Raw genomic sequence first — 15,696 nt, 5'->3', positions numbered from 1 at the left:
TGTTGGCTGCCATCCAGCCAAGCACTTCAGCATGCATGTTCTTAGCAGCTTGAGCTGCTGCTCTTTGGCTGCTCAGGTAGATTCTTTGCCCAATGAAAATGAAAATACAAAGGGGTGCAAAGAAGGGGGATGTAGCAGTTGGAAGGTCTCTGTGGGAGAGATAACAGATTGTTTTCACAGAAGAAAATTAGCTTTGATTCATTTTAATTTTCTTCACAGAAGAAAATGAGCTGTAATGATCTGAGTTGGGGGTGTCATGGATTCTGCAGACAGGTGTGTTCTGTAGAAACACGGGGTCAGTCCCCAGCAGCTCAGAGCCATCCTCCTGCCTGTGGGTGACTGTCACCTTGATCCCTCTGTGGGAAGGAAAGCAGAACCACCCAGACGACGATGTTTCCCCACAGAATCACTCACACCTTTTCTTGCTTTCCCTTTCTCAGTGCTGCCATCGTTTCTCAAAACCCCCCACATCAAAAGCTGGACGGGCACGATGGCACGGCTGGAGTGCGCTGTAGCTGTGATATTTTCTGAAAAATCCTTTCTTTAGAATTTTTTCTCCTGAGAAGCTGAGAAGCCTCAGGAACAAAATGTAAACAATGATTATCTGCTGTTGTAGAATGCAACAGGTAGATCTTTGATGGCCCATGTTAGTTGTTTCTAATTAATGGCCAATCACAGTCAGCTGGCTCAGACTCTCTGTCCGAGACGCAAGCTTTTGTTATCCTTCTTCTTCTTTTTCTGTTCTTAGCTTACCTTGTGATTAAATCTTTTCTTCTATTCTTTTAGTATAGTTTTAACATAATATATATCATAAAATAATAAATCAAGCCTTCTGAAACATGGAGTCAGATCCTCATCTCTTCCCTCATCCTCGGACCCCTGCGAACAGGGTCACAGTGCATGGCCGAGGGCCACCTTAATCCCTCTGTGTGAAGGAAAGCAGAACTGCCCAGAAGACATTATTTCCCCACAGAACCACTCACACTCTTTTCTTACTTTCCCTCTATCAGTGCTGCCATCATTTATCAAAACTCCCCACGACATCGCGAGCCGGACGGGCACGACGGCGCGGCGGGAGCGCGCGGCCGAGGGCCACCTTAATCCCTCTGTGGGAAGGAAAACAGAACCGCCCAGACAACGATATTTCCCCAGAAAATCACTCACACCCTTTCCTTGCTTTTCTTCCATCAGTGCTGCCATCGTTTATCAAAACCCCCCACGACATCACGAGCCGGACGGGCACGACGGCGCGGCTGGAGTGCGCGGCCGAGGGCCACCCCGCGCCGCAGATCGCCTGGCAGAAGGACGGCGGCACCGACTTCCCCGCGGCCCGCGAGCGCCGCATGCACGTCATGCCCGACGACGACGTCTTCTTCATCACCGACGTCAAGGTGGAGGACATGGGCGTCTACAGCTGCACGGCTCAGAACTCGGCGGGCTCCGTGCTGGCCAACGCCACCCTCACCGTGCTGGGTGAGACGCCTTTTGGCTTTTGTGTGTTTGTAATTGTGTCATGTGGTTGTAATCCTGCAGTTCTGTAGTGTATGGCTCTAAAGTGCATATAGAGTGTTAGGTGCTGTTCGTCCATTTTGGTCAGACAAAGCAGTTCCTCTCTAGGCCCAGGAATCAAGGACACATCACTGTCTCCCTGCCCTGAGAGATGGAATCAAAAGTCAGTTGGGGGAGAGCAAACTTAGGGTAAATGACTTCATTACCTGAAGCTGTAATTGGAAGATTAACCCCCAATATGCAAATGGACTAATCTTATAAAAGTGTAAAAACCCATGACTCATCATCCGTTTTTGGGTGGAGTCCCTGGGGGTGCTTTCATCTGCCCTAAATGAACCTGAAGAGGCCCTTCAATAAATATAACTGCTTTTATTCCCTTAATTTTGTCTGGCCTCTGTTTTTAGGTAGTCCCAAAAAGGCATCACCAGTGCCCCAGAAGGCCAAGTGCAAGTGGGAACAGGGAGGGATGGCCATTAAGCCCTTTACCAGTTGCAGATAAAAGAGAGACAGAGTCAAATGGTCTGCTTAGTCTTGTTTCATTCTTTTACACTGTAGTTCACTAATGAAAAATACCTGTTAAGTAAGAGAAGGAGCTGTAAGTTGCATCTCCTCTTGTGCTGAGGAAGCCTCTCCAACCAGCCTATTTCCTGTCTGGGAAAATGACTTCAAAAGGAAATTGCACTTCATCTCTCTTGCTCTGTGAAATACTTCACTTTTCAGCTGTTGGCATATGTCCTCAGAAGTTTCTTGTTGGGAAAACTTAACACCAGTTGGTTGTGGGAAGTGAAACCTTGGCTGTGGTTGTTAGATCTGTTGTGGTGTGTTGTGTCTGCTATATTCCTGAGCACGTGCCTGCTCGTGCCTTGCTGTGTCTGCAGGAACACGAGGAACTTTCAGTGCTGTTAAATCTGACAGGGATTTTAGGGACAGTTGTTACACCATTGTTGGGGAAGATGAAACAGGAAAGCCTCATAAATATGATTGTCTGGCAAAAGATTTTGAGAATATAGAAACTATAAGCGAGATTGAAATGAAAGCAAGCTTTGAGATACCTTAGTTACTGAACAACTGGAAAACAGTGGTGTGGCTGGCTGAAGGTAATCCCCTTTTGATGAATTAATACCCTCTGCCTGCAGACAGGTCCAAGGGTCAGAGCAGACCCTGCTAACTTAGCAGAAGGGGTCCAAAGAGTAGCTTATAGGGTTTAAAATGTAACACAGTATGGTAATGTAATTATTCTTATAGGCTGTATGTAAATGCTATAGGATTTGTATATTTAGTAGATTGGTTAGTGAGAATAAGAATATTCAACACAGAAGAAGATTTATTGTATTGTAATGGGAACCTCACTCTCTTACCTTTTTTACTCCCTTACGTTCTTACCCTTTTACTCTCTCACCCTCTCATCCTCTCTACCCCTCTCTTCTCTTGGGCCTGCTCTGAGCTGTGGTTGGCAGCTCCCAGCAGGGCCCTGCACCGAGGCCCTTTGCAATAAACCCCAAATCCCAGCAGGGCCCTGCACCCAGGCCCTTTACAATAAACCCCAAGTTCCAAGCCCTGGCTTCAGAGATCTCTCGTCTCCGTCCATCCCAACTGTCCTACCCCCATCTCTCCTACACACCATCCCTAAAACTCAATTTCTGTGCTCGTTCTCCCGCAGAGACACCATCCTTGCTCCATCCCCTGGAAGATCACGTGGTGTCCGTCGGCGAGACCGTGGCTCTCCAGTGCAAAGCCACGGGGAGCCCCCCGCCCCGCATCACCTGGCTGAAGGGTGACCAGCCCCTGGTGGTGACAGACAGGCACCACTTCACCTCGGGCAACCAGCTGCTGATCGTCAGGAACGTGGTGCTGGAGGACGCGGGCAAGTACACGTGTGAGATGTCCAACACGCTGGGCACGGAGCGCGCGCACAGCCACGTCAGCATCCTGCAGGCGCTGGGCTGCCGCAAGGACCGCACCACCGTGGGCATCATCACCATCGCCGTGGTCTGCAGCATCGTGCTCACCTCCCTCGTCTGGGTCTGCATCATCTACCAGACCAGGAAGAAGAGTGAAGAGTACAGTGTCACCAACACAGGTAGCTGCAGTGTCCTGAGGTCCCCTCTAACCTTTCCCATCGAGGCTGAGCCGGCTCGGCAGGGAGCTCCACAGTCCCCTGGAACTGCAGCTTCTCTTGGCTCCCAGGGCTGGAACCAGCTCTCACTGGCTGCTGAAGCACGTTCAGAGCTGCATTTCTCCCCTTGGCTTGCTCTTCAGGAAGGTCTTTTCCACTTGGCTGTAGTTCTGGCCATTGCTTTGCTACTTTGGTTTTCCATGACCATAAATGATAACTTTTGAGACAGTCTGGATGATGTCCATGATGCTGGGAACCTGTCCTGGATTTTGGAAATCTGTATTTTCAAAGTCTTCAAAGTCAAAACTTGAAAAACTAAGACTTTTAAGCTGGAATCCCTTTTTTCCATGTTGGCTATGGGGAGGTGGGTCTCTGTTACTTTTTAGAGGAAGAATTAGCATATATTGCTTTCTCCTGATGCTCAGAGGGGATAATTTGGTGCTGAAATAGATGTTGCAGTGAGAATAAAATCTCCTGCCCTCCTTACACAGCCTCTGAACAAAACAGAAGTATGGAAGAACCAGCCTAAGACCTTCCCAGCCTGCTTGGAATTTCCAGCCTTCCTTAGCTTTAGATAGAGTACAAAAGGATTTTTAAATACATGGGCTAGGTAGGAAGTCTTGGACAGCCTATTAGCAGTGTATTAGTGTGTATTAGCAGATGTATTAGTGGGATTCTTTTCTAACTTCTTCTTTTAGTCCTCAAAATCCACAGCTTTGTGCCCAATATAATTGAGTTTCACTTGGTTTTGTGTGGCAAGGGAAACTGAAATTGCCTGATAGAAAATGGAGAAGGCCAGAGGCTTAAGACTTATTTCCTGCTTAAGAGAATCAAACACCCTTTTCTGCAAAATACTTTTACTCCTGACTTCAGGAGGCAGAAGACTTGAGTCAAAGGAAGGACTGAATTTCAGAGGAAAGAGAAGGATTTACTTATTCTGAATAAATAGTTCTACTGCACCTACTATGTACTGACCATGCCACATGCAAACACTCCAAGTGCCTTTATCAGCACTCTCTCCCACAGCTTTAAGCTTTGAAAAATCAGGAATGGGGCTTCTGAGGGAAAGGAATATTTAGGCAGTTCAGTTTCCAGTGCATCTACAGAAAACAACCCCTTCTAGATCTGGTCCCAAATCCCCCTTGAAAATGTGAATTTCCTCTGAAAAATCCTGCTGGGAGCTGACTTTTCCCTTCTGCCATTGCTCTAGATGAGACTATAGTGCCTCCTGACGTGCCAAGCTACTTGTCCTCCCAGGGGACTCTGTCGGAGCGCCAGGACGTGGCCATTGGAGTGGACACCCAGCAGCCCAACGGGCACATCGACAGCAATGGTGAGCAGTGGCTTCATTGTTCTGTGATGCTGGCTCTGAACCTGATATGGGAGGTAGAAATCTCAGCCCAGGGTGCTTCTGTGTGTTTGTGTTTGTTCTGAGTTATCTGAGAGATCTTTATAATGTTACTCCTGCATTTATGCGGAGCAGGGATCTGTGTTTGACTTCACAGAGCTCTCCTCTCCCTGGAGTAAGTGTTCCTACAAGCTGACTGCCTCAGAAACTGCTCAGTCAGGCCCTAAGGACTGGACTGGTTTTTTGCTAAGTTTGGATTCTGTTTTTGGCAGCAGAGTTACCCACAGTCATACCAGAAAATGCATTAACATTGCCTGTCCCTGCCTTCAGGCTTTGAAATTAAATGTTGGGGTTTTACACTATTTAAACACAGCACATTAGGAAGGAGAAGTTAAGAGTTCTGAACAAAGATCCTCGTGAGATTGTGCAGCACTTACTCTGTTAAATGTTTGCTGAAAATTATCTTTTATCTCCATTTCTATTTTTTCTCCCTTTTCCAGTGTAAGTAAGACCAACAAGTCATTTAACTGAGCAGATGGCTGTGATCTTTACCCAGATGGTTTGTTTGTTACAGGGATGTGTCAGGCTGATGCTGGAAGGTGTCCAGATGTTGAAGCTCCTGCTGTAGGTTGTAGACAGCCCAAGCTGTGTGTCAGCTATAACAAAGACACTTGGAAAACTGAGGACATGGCTGATGGAATGCTTGTTCCAGATAAGACAGGTACAAAACCCATTAATCTGGGAAGGCATTTCATGTTTGTACAGATCACAAAACCCTCCAAGTCAGACAGCATTAACACAAAAAATTGTTACGTTCAGAGAAAAAAAAAAAGCTCAGAATGATTCTCAGGTGCAAGCACAAAAAATTTACTTTCTCCTGCTTGCTTTGATTCTCTCTGAAGGTTGGATAGTTGGAATTTGAGGAACCATCAGAAAGAGGCAGAGTAAAGCTCCCAGTTGCCATTCTGCACAGCTGGTTGATGGGAATTTTGATTTGAAATATTCTTAAATTATGAGAGCACTTTCTGAACTGAAAGTGTTAAATTTTTTCATGCTCTTTTAAAAGGGCTGTTGACTTCAAAGCTCAGCTTTTTAATTTGTTTTCAGAATTTAAAGGTTGTTTTGGGCACTACACCTGCCTCTGCTCTTTGCCAATTTCTATGGTATTCCACTCATACTTTTCTATTTTTAGGATGTGCTTTCTGTTCTCACACTGCATTGTAAAAGGCACAGAAAATCAGCCAATGAAACAAATTTTCTCTCTAGGAGAAACTAATGTGAAGTTTAATAATGGAAAGTTGTTGAGTGCACTAAGGAAATTAACTTTCAACTTTTAGAAACTCCTTGCTGCTTTGAATCCTGCTCATCTGTTCATACCACTACCAGTAATAACATATTTTGAGATAACAGTGCAAGCTGATGCTGCTCCCTGTAAAGCAGCAGCACAAAAATAAGAAAGGTAACTTGGTATTTTAAAGCAGCTACAGTAAAGTTCCACTTTGCACTTCTACCCTGATTAGAAAGTTTGGGAAAGGAAATAAATGCATAGTTTATTTAAAAAAAAAGTTACAAGTACTTTAGAGTGAAAATGAATCCCTAACTAACTAAACCTGTTAATTGGAACTACCTTGAGTGATGGTGGATCTGTAGTAGCCCTGTGTTAGACCACGAAGTTATTTAGTGAGAGATTCCCCCAGTGAACTGCACAGAACTGCCCTTTCCTTCCATGATCTGTGTGCTCCAGTGCTGACCCCTTCCAGCTGCTCCTCTCACCCTGTTGATTTTCCCTTCTTCCCCCAAGGCTACGGGCTGCCCGTGGTGTGCACGGAGTGCAGCGGCAGCACGGACAGCGAGAGCGTCCACCCCTACCCCAAGGACTGCCAGGGCCTAAAGACTGTGGAGAACACCCACCCCAATGCACTGAGCAGCAGGGAGCACCAGAGGAAGAGGGGTGCAGGCACCAGCCTTCTTCATGCCCAGCCCTGCAATGGCATTGCCAGTGGCAAGAGGGTGGAGACAGACGGGACCCTCTACCCCAGCAACCACGACAGGATACGGCCGGAGGGCGCGCACAGTACGTCCTTCCTCGGGTCGCCTCTGATCCCCAGGGCCACCAGCAGGGCTGTGGCACAGCCCCACGTGCTCCCCTCAGCCTGGGGATGGCAGTGGTGGGGTTGGTTTGGGCAGAGGATAGAATTGTTAGGGTTGGGAAGGACCTCCATGGCTATGGAGGGTGGGAGTGCTTGGCGGGCTGAGCGTCACCTAACCGTGCTGCTCCTTTGGGGTTTTGCAGGCTCTTCACAAGCAGCAGCAAAGCCTTCAGAGCTTAACAACCTTAATTTGGTGAGAGCTTCGCCTGCAGGAGGGTCACTAAAGCAACTGAACGTGCTTCCTGAAATATCCCCAGCACTACTGGATCTGCAGGGGGAAGCAGACGTGGAGCAGGCTCTCCTGCCCAGCAGCAGCACAGCCCAGCCCCACGACTCCACTCACGAGCCCAAGCTGCCCAACAGGTCTCTGGACTGAGAGCACAGACTGACTGCCACGTGCAAATTAACAAACACACTATTACTTTTTTAAGATTTTTTTTTCTTTTTTTGCACAGAGTATATAGGCTACTTACTTCTACCTCGAATCTTGAACTGATGGCCTGGCAAAGGCAACCAACTGAGGTATGAGAAACAAGCTTGTATGGGGAACAAACTCCTGTTCGAGCGTCATCTGATTGTACATAGTTTAAAACTTCCCTGAGAAGTATGAAGTGTTCAAAAGTCAACTTGCATATGAAGCACATAAATGCAAGGGATTATTGTGTAAAGAGAAAAAGTATTTGATACAATTGTACATAAGAGTTTTCATATATAAATATATATATATAAAAAATATATATCTTTTACAGAGGCTATTTTAATCTTTAGTGCATGGAAAACTGAGTGAAATTTTACAATTTTGGCAATATTGTTTTCAGTATCAGGTTGCTGTTAAACTTTGTGAGAGAAATAATTCTGGTGCCTTAAATGCATAAACAGAACTTTTAAAAGCCAGACTGTTCCAAAGGGATTGTCCTCTTTTCAGTGGAAGTTCCTTTACACCATGTACACTGGGGTTGGGGCAATCCCAGGTACTGGTTGGGTGGAAAAGTGACCAGGAACAGCCCTGTGGAGAGGGATTTGGGGGTGTTGGTGGGTCAGAGGCTGGGCGTGCCCTAGCCATGGGTGCTCACAGCCCAGAAATCCAACCATGTCCTGGCCTGCATCCAGAGCATTGTGGGCAGCAGATTCTCCTCTGCTCCACTCAGGTGAGGCTCCACCTGGGGTTCTGCACACACTTCTGGTGCCCTCAATGTAAGGAGTAATGAGTTCAAACTGAAAAAGGGGAAATTTAGGTTAGATACAGAAGAAATTGAAATGAGGGTGGTGAGGCACGGGTACAGGTTGCCAGAGAAGCTGCAGATGTCCCATCCCTGTAGGTGTTCAGGCTGGATGCACCTCTGAGCAACCTGGACTAAGGAAAGGTCTCCCTGCCCACGGCAGGGCGTTGGAACAAGGTCATCTTTAAGGTCAGGACAGGCTGGATAGATGGGCTAAATCCAACAACATAAAATTGAACAAGTCCATGTGCTAGGTCCTACACTTTGGCCACAACAACCCCTGCAGTGTTACAGGCTGGCACAGAGTGGCTGGACAGTGCCCAGAGTTCAGAAAGAGACCTGGGGGCACTCGGTGGCACCTGCCTGGACATGAGCCAGCAGAGTGCCCTGGTGGCCAAGGAGGCCAATGGCTGCTGGTCTGTGCCAGGAATGGTGTGGCCAGCAGGAGCAGGGAGCTCATTCTGCCCCTGCCCTGGGCACTGCTGAGGGCACACCTGGGGTGCTGTGTCCAGTCCTGGCCCCTCAGTTTGGGAAGGACCTTGGGACACTGAGCACATCCAGAGGGGACAACGAGGCTGGAGAGGGGCTGGGAACACAAACCCTGTGAGGAAGCCCTGAGGGAGCTGGGGGTGCTCAGCCCGGAGAAAAGGAGACTCAGGGGTGACCTCATCACTCTCTACAGCTCCCTGAAAGGTGGCTGGAGCCAGGTGGGGGTCGGGCTCTTTTCCCAGGCAGCCACTGACAGAATTAGAGGATACAGCCTTAAGCTGTGCCAGGGGAAGTTTAGGCTGGGCATTAGGAAAAAATTCCTCACAGAAAGTGACTGGACATTGGAATGGGCTGCCCAGGGAGATGGTGGAGTCACCGTGCCTGGATGTGTTTAAAAAAAGCCTGGATCTGGCATTTAGCCATGGTTTAGATGATAAGGTGGTGTTAGGTCATAGGTTGGACTTGATCATCTCAAAGGTCTCTTCCAGCCTAGTTAATCCTGTGATTCTGTCCCTTCCAACCCAAGACTTTCTGTGATTCAATTGGATTACTTAGCACAAATTTCCTTCCCCTTGGAAATTTATTGTACTTAACACATTTAATAACAGAGATCTTCACTTGTGTCAAATGAAATTTATAAAGAAAAAAAGCAGTGAGCAATTACATAGCAACCTGATATTTTCCTGTTGGTGGAAGAACTTGAATTCCATTATTTTTCAAAACTTCATAAAAATTAGTATTTGAACTGTGACTGTGTGAGACTTTAGAGTGGACCACACAGGAGGCACTAAATAGCTCTTCAGCAGTGTAGAGCCCCAAAACAACCAGAGGAAAAGGCTGTTTTGACTGGGAAGAAGTTGTTACCAAAATAAATAACTTGTGCAGTAAACCAGGGGTGGTCTCACAACAGTGCACCTCTCAAACACGTCATCACAGAGGTTTTACCTGCCATGTGTGCACAGCTCTGAGCACCACAGCCTCACCACAGGCCCTTCCCCTCCCAAAGGGACCCAGCTCTACCTGTCTGAGGTGTGTGCAGCAATCCAGCCTTGCCCTGCTTAGAATAAATAACCTGTGCCAGTGTAATGCATTTTCACACCCAAAACCCACATCTGTTCTGTGGGGGTTTGAAACCATAGAGCTGTTTTGACAACAAAACTGAACTGTACTCCTGAGGGGACAGCTGTATCACTAATTCATCCAATACCTTTTTTTTTTTTTCTGCAACACAATATTACACTTTGTAGTTGAACAGCCAGACTCTATATGAAAACATCCCCTTCAAGTGAGTTATGCTGCCTTGTGTAGCAATTCTGGGCTAGTTAGAAATACACTTGTTTTATAAGGAAAACTGTGGATTCATGGTTGAACAGACTTCTAAATGGAAATGTCCCAAATGTTTTTATGTGGTCTTTTTAAGTTCATCCATTAATGGGGGGGTATATAAAGAAATGCCCACCTCAGTCAAACAGATCTTTGTCACTTCTGACTTCACAATGACGCTTTTTATTTATAGGAAGGTTGCTTTCTGTTGGTGTTTGTTGGTACCTGTGGATGGAGGACTCCCAGTTCTTAGTGATTTGAGTTCTGCTAACGTGAGGTTGCTAACTCTGGTGATGACTACTTTGGGGCAGGTTTATCATGGGTGGGAGGGGGTGTTGTTACTTTTTTCCTTAGGAGCAACCCAAATGCCAGTTCCAGTGAGGCCGAGTCTGGGAATCCACCTTTGCCAGGACTGTGGTTCAGAACAAGCAGCAGAGACAAGGGCAGAAACACTTCATGGTCACTTTAGCTCCATCACTGAGGGACTTGTCCCAGGGCTGCTGCACCTGTGGGCTTTCAGGGAGGGGCTGCAAGCTGCCCCTTGGTTTATCACAAGCTGGTCCTGCCCAGCCTCAGCTCCTGTAAGGGAAGGACCTGGGGGTCGGGGGGAGCAGCAGCTGCCCCTGGATGAAGCCAGGCATAATTCAGCCAGTACCTGTCTGTCCCAGTCCCTGACTATTGACACGTTTGCACTTTGAGACAGGTGGCGAATTATGGTGAGTGCCAAGTTTATTCAGAGCAAAGGAAATGGAGGTTAGAAAATTATAAAACGAGCACAGTGTTCCCTTTGCTGAAAGGAAAAGTGCTCCAGAACTAACTCATGGAACCAGGGACATGGGGGAGATGGGAATGATTCAATGGGCTCGTTTTGCTGGCAGAAATGTCATCACCAGTGCAGATACAAAAGCATGTTTGCCATGTTAACATTGAAAATAATGGTTCTGAATAAAGTTAACTGCCTAATGTTATGACTTCCACTAAATATGTGAATTTGCTGCTTCTAAGAGGCAATGTGAAAGAGGAAGTATTACTTTTGTGTACAAATTTATTTATTTATTAGAGAATTTGGTACAATGTTGTACATTGAAAAACATGTAAGATATTGAAGTGTCTAACAAACGGCATTGAAGTGTCTTTAATAAAGGTTCATTTATAATATTACAGCTGATCTGTTGAGAGTGAGCTTTTGGGAGTTTCAGTTGGAAATTAAATAAAATTCTAATCCATTGCTATATCTCTTTCCTGTCTTTCTGTCATGAAAATGGAGCTTAACTGCCAAAGTACCTGCTCTTGAAATTGGGCCATGAGATCGTGGGGCTCTGACAGCCTGGCATGTGGATGGGGTGGAATTTGGGGCTGGATGGAAAAATACAATACAGAACTTGTAGGAAATACATTTCCAATATATCAGCTTGCTTTACTATCTGGCAAGTCCCCCCTATTTTGGCAGTGAGAACAGAACAGATGAGGGGTAGGTGTGTGTGTGTGTGTGTGTGTGTGTGTGCAAGTAAAAACAGGGCCAGGACAGCACCAGACCCAGCTGCAGTTGTGAACACCTCTGGTGTTCCCAAAATCCAACCCCACCCTGGGTGGAAATTCCAGAGGTAGCTTTGGAGATAAGCCTGAATTCCTGCTTTAACTAAAATTAATTCAGCTTCTGTAGATTTTTTAAAAATTGAAATTAATTCCCCCTTGAAATTATCACTTTGGGTATAAAGCAGGTTGTCTGAGAATATTCAAAGTTCCTTAACACATCTAGGAGTTAAAATTTTTTAAAACTGAGAGAGGTTTTAAGAGGCTGGTGTCTGGTGTAAAATTTGTTATCCCACTTTATCCTAGTAATGGGCTACATTAAATTTTGGTAAACTTGAAATAAAACATTGCTAAAACTTAAGGCAAACAGTCATAGGGGAACCCATGCATTTTTTTTGGTCTATTTGTTCTCCCTGCAATTCCAAAACTAAAAATGTCCTTTTTATCCATATTAGGCAAACTGGTGCATGCAGAACAGCCCTGGCCACCTGCTGGGGCTGTCAGTTGCCTGCTGCCATTCCCAGGTACCTTTGGCCTTTGGTGCAGAGCTGCTCCACTGGCACACAGGAAGGGGAATAATTTTTTGGATGGGTTTTGGTTGGGGTTTTTTATTTTAATTAAAAAAAAAGGTGATGACAAAAACTGATTCTGCAATATTAAATAAAAACAACAAAAAAAAATGCACCATTTGGACCCAATGATATAAAGATGATTATTTACAGCTCAAGTAATTAAATGCATCAACTGCAGTGTTAACCCCCTCACCATGTTTAAAGAGCTTCAATAGAAAATGTGATGTAGATTTTTGGGACAGAGTAATAAATCTCCCTCTCCCCCAGCCCCCAAAATTGAATGTGATACATGTATTTATAGAATGTCATAAAAGAGACAGCCTCAAAATGGCAGGAAGCACAGCTACACCAAGCCATGCTAATGAGCAGTGTTACCAACCAGCCAATACAGGACTTGGCTGAATTCCCCATTTTAATTGAAGATTATTTTTTAAGAATTATGTCCTTTGTTCTGTATGCTTTACTTGTCTGCCAATTATTTTCTAAGTTTTGGCCTCTAAAAAGTCTTACTACTCTGTCATGGATAGCAGTATATATATATATATATATATATATATATATATATATAATACTGCTAATATGTTTTATTATATATATTTATATATAATAAGACATCCAGGCTGTGCTGTAGGCACTCTGGGCAGGGCTCTGGTGTCACTGGTGTCACTGGTGTCAGCACACTGACCTGGTCTGGCGTTTGTTCTCCCTCTACATCAGCAGAACTCTGATGTTCTCCCTGCTTTGCTCTCCCAGCTTCCCTCCCAGGTTTCCATCCCAGCACTTCCATCCTCCTGCAGCTTCAGCAGCTGAGGGATGAAGACCAAAAGAAGGCAGAGCTCTGTGTCTTTGCACAAGCACAGCTGTAAAATAATACAAGCCTGTGCTTTTACTGGAGAAATATGAGTGTGATTAATAAAGCTGCACTGGCTCCCACACAGGAATGCTTGCTGAGCACCTGTAGGTATAAACAGGAATATAAACTTCCACAAATACAGCTCGAATCAGAAACAAATGGATGATTGTCTTTGACAAAGAGCTCTCCCAGGCCAGGATCCTTTGGTGCTGTTGAGGGCAGCAGGCTGTAACTCTATCAGCCCCTTCCCCTCCCTGTTACGAGGCAGGTGCCACTGAATGATGAAAACTTGCTTTATTTCAGCCTCCCCACTCAGCCCCCAAGCCAGAGCTTTCCAAAACACTTTCCCTGCAGGAGTTCTAATAATGCCTTTTGCAGCCACCGTAATTAGCTGTTTACCCCCCAAACATTACTTTTTTGGCACAACTCTTCCAAATTACCTCACCCACTTTCCATGCAGGAAAATTTCATGTTTGGGAAACTGGATTATTGGAGGATTTACTTCTCTCAAGCAGGGAGAGTGGCTCTCAGCCTGCGGGACAGCTGCTGGGAGGGCTGCGGGAGGAAGGCTCCGCTCCAGCCGGCTCCTCCTCCGGCAGGATGGGATGGGCTGGCTCAGAGCAGCAGCTGCCGACTCTTCTCGTATGTCCCCAGGAAGATGAAGCCTCCCAGGCTGATGGCTGCCATCCGTGGGACAACACCTGCGAACAAGCTGAAGGCAAAGGGAAGGAGCTTTGAGAGATGAGCGGGGAGCGGATGCAGGCGCTTCGGGAAGCAAAGCCAAGGAAAACTCTCCCTTGCTGGTTTCTTAAATCCCACCCCACTACTCACTGCAGGGATCTGTCTGGACTTCCCTAACACAGCACTCCCAAAGCTTGTGGTTTGTAACCCCTCTCTACACTCCTCAGGTGCAGAAGGACAAGGCAGAGGCCATTGTGGACCACTGGGATGGGGAACTCAATCCCATGGCCACAAAGAGCTGCACACAGATGGGAACATCCTGTCCCCAATGCCCCCACAGCCTCTCAGGGCTGCCCCTTGCACAGCCAGCCCTGCTCTCTGCAGTGCCTCGTTCCCAGGAACACACAACAGTGAGGGAGCAGAAATGTTCCATTGTGGCACCTTCAGCTGCCACCCTTTTAGGTGCCTGATCTGCACAGTTCTTCAAAATGAACAGGAAACTCGTGCAAAGCCAATTGCTTGACACATCCAAGCTCACAGTTGGTTTAACAACTTCAGGACAGGCCAGTGCCTCCTCCCAGAGGATTACAGGCTTCCATTTGGCATCCCACCCCCCTTCCAGATCCATCCACTGATGGCTGAGCTCCACTGGGATCCTGTCCCTGGCTGTCCCAAGCACTGCTGAGGGGGTGTCCACAGTGGAACAAGCTGTAATTCCTGGTGAGACCTGGCTGCTCAGGAGCTCCCTGCTCCCGCTGCACAGGGAAACCTCTGGCAGTAATGAGCTCTGCTAAGGAGCCTGGAGCACACAGGCAGATGGAAACATTTTATGGCTTTACTAGACAGCAATTGGGCCTATTACCATAATGACAGCTTTAAAACAGAGTAATTTGTACAAGGCATGTATGGACAGGGCACTGATAGGGCAAATCCTAGGGAGCAGCACACAGCATCCCTCTCCTGCCGTATTAGGGAGCCTCATTACGGGAGCAGGGGCAGACATTTGTTTCCAGAACAGCCCACTCGAGACACAGCTATTACACAAACAGGGGCCCATAACTGAGTTACCCAGAAGCTGCATCCCTGGCAACCCCCATTACCAACCATCACTTCCAAGAATCCTGGCCCTGCTTCTCCCAGTTTCCTGTTCCCACCTGCCAGGCCATGCCTCCCCCATGGGCTCCCTCTCTGCGTGAGGGCAGAGCTCAACAGCTGCAGGGAGGTCCCAAATCCCAAGAGCTCTGTGGCAGGTCTGATCCAAACTGCTCCCTGCTGGACCACGCCTGCCTCCATCAGCAGATGAGACAAATTGGGTTTATTTCTGCTGGCCCCATCAGAAACTGCTCTGGTGGGCAGAGGTCTGCTGTTCTAGCTGGATTTGGTCTGTGTCTGCACTCTGCCACTCCCCAGCTCCTAACAGGACCCTGCAGTTACCCTTTGGATCATTGAATCATTTAGGCTGGGAAAGGACAAGCCCAAAAAAACCCAGCACTACCAAGCCCACCACTAACCCATGTCCCCAAGCACCACAGTCACACATGTTTTAATTCTACCACTTCCCTGGGAAACAGGGCAAGGCAGTGCAAGGCCTGGACACAGCACAGAGGGGCCAGTGCTGAAAAAAGCACTGTGTGTAACTTGCAGCCCAGTGCTGGAGGCTTTCTCCCCCCTGCTTGGCTGCCAGGTGAAATTCCCCCAGAGATGGGACCCCTCTCTACTCCCCAAAGAGAATTCTCCCTGCTCTCCTCTCCTCGAGGGGCTGCTCAGCCACAGAGGCTTTCTCTGTGCATGTGCTGTTACTGCTGAGGCATGTGCCCTTCTGGTATTTTTCCACTGAAATCCAGATTCATAACCCACACTTCAACAAATAAAACCAAACGATGTCGAGGGATTGTTATTTCA

General features: G+C 47.0%; 2 protein-coding genes across 4 annotated transcripts in view; one reads left to right on the top strand and one right to left on the bottom strand.

The window, feature by feature from the left end:
- Window positions 1-11,387, top strand: part of LRIG1 (leucine rich repeats and immunoglobulin like domains 1) — a 94,013-nt gene extending 82,626 nt beyond the window's left edge. The window contains exons 14-19 of the mRNA XM_036391207.2: window positions 1,192-1,473; window positions 3,170-3,589; window positions 4,836-4,958; window positions 5,548-5,694; window positions 6,775-7,047; window positions 7,267-11,387. Coding sequence (XP_036247100.2) covers window positions 1,192-1,473; window positions 3,170-3,589; window positions 4,836-4,958; window positions 5,548-5,694; window positions 6,775-7,047; window positions 7,267-7,499 — 1,478 coding nt within the window. The 3' untranslated portion in view covers window positions 7,500-11,387. The remainder of the gene's footprint in view (window positions 1-1,191; window positions 1,474-3,169; window positions 3,590-4,835; window positions 4,959-5,547; window positions 5,695-6,774; window positions 7,048-7,266) is intronic.
- SLC25A26 (solute carrier family 25 member 26) overlaps window positions 11,183-15,696 on the bottom strand; it is an 84,697-nt gene continuing 80,183 nt past the window's right edge. For all 3 annotated transcript variants that reach the window (XM_036391331.2, XM_036391332.2, XM_036391334.2), the window contains one exon: window positions 11,183-13,825. In XM_036391331.2, coding sequence (XP_036247224.1) covers window positions 13,729-13,825 — 97 coding nt within the window. In that variant the 3' untranslated portion in view covers window positions 11,183-13,728. The remainder of the gene's footprint in view (window positions 13,826-15,696) is intronic.

The sequence above is a fragment of the Molothrus ater genome, chromosome 11 (assembly GCF_012460135.2).
Source record: "Molothrus ater isolate BHLD 08-10-18 breed brown headed cowbird chromosome 11, BPBGC_Mater_1.1, whole genome shotgun sequence".
Classification (NCBI taxonomy): Eukaryota; Metazoa; Chordata; class Aves; order Passeriformes; family Icteridae; genus Molothrus; species Molothrus ater.
This window is presented reverse-complemented; position numbering and strand designations above follow the sequence as displayed.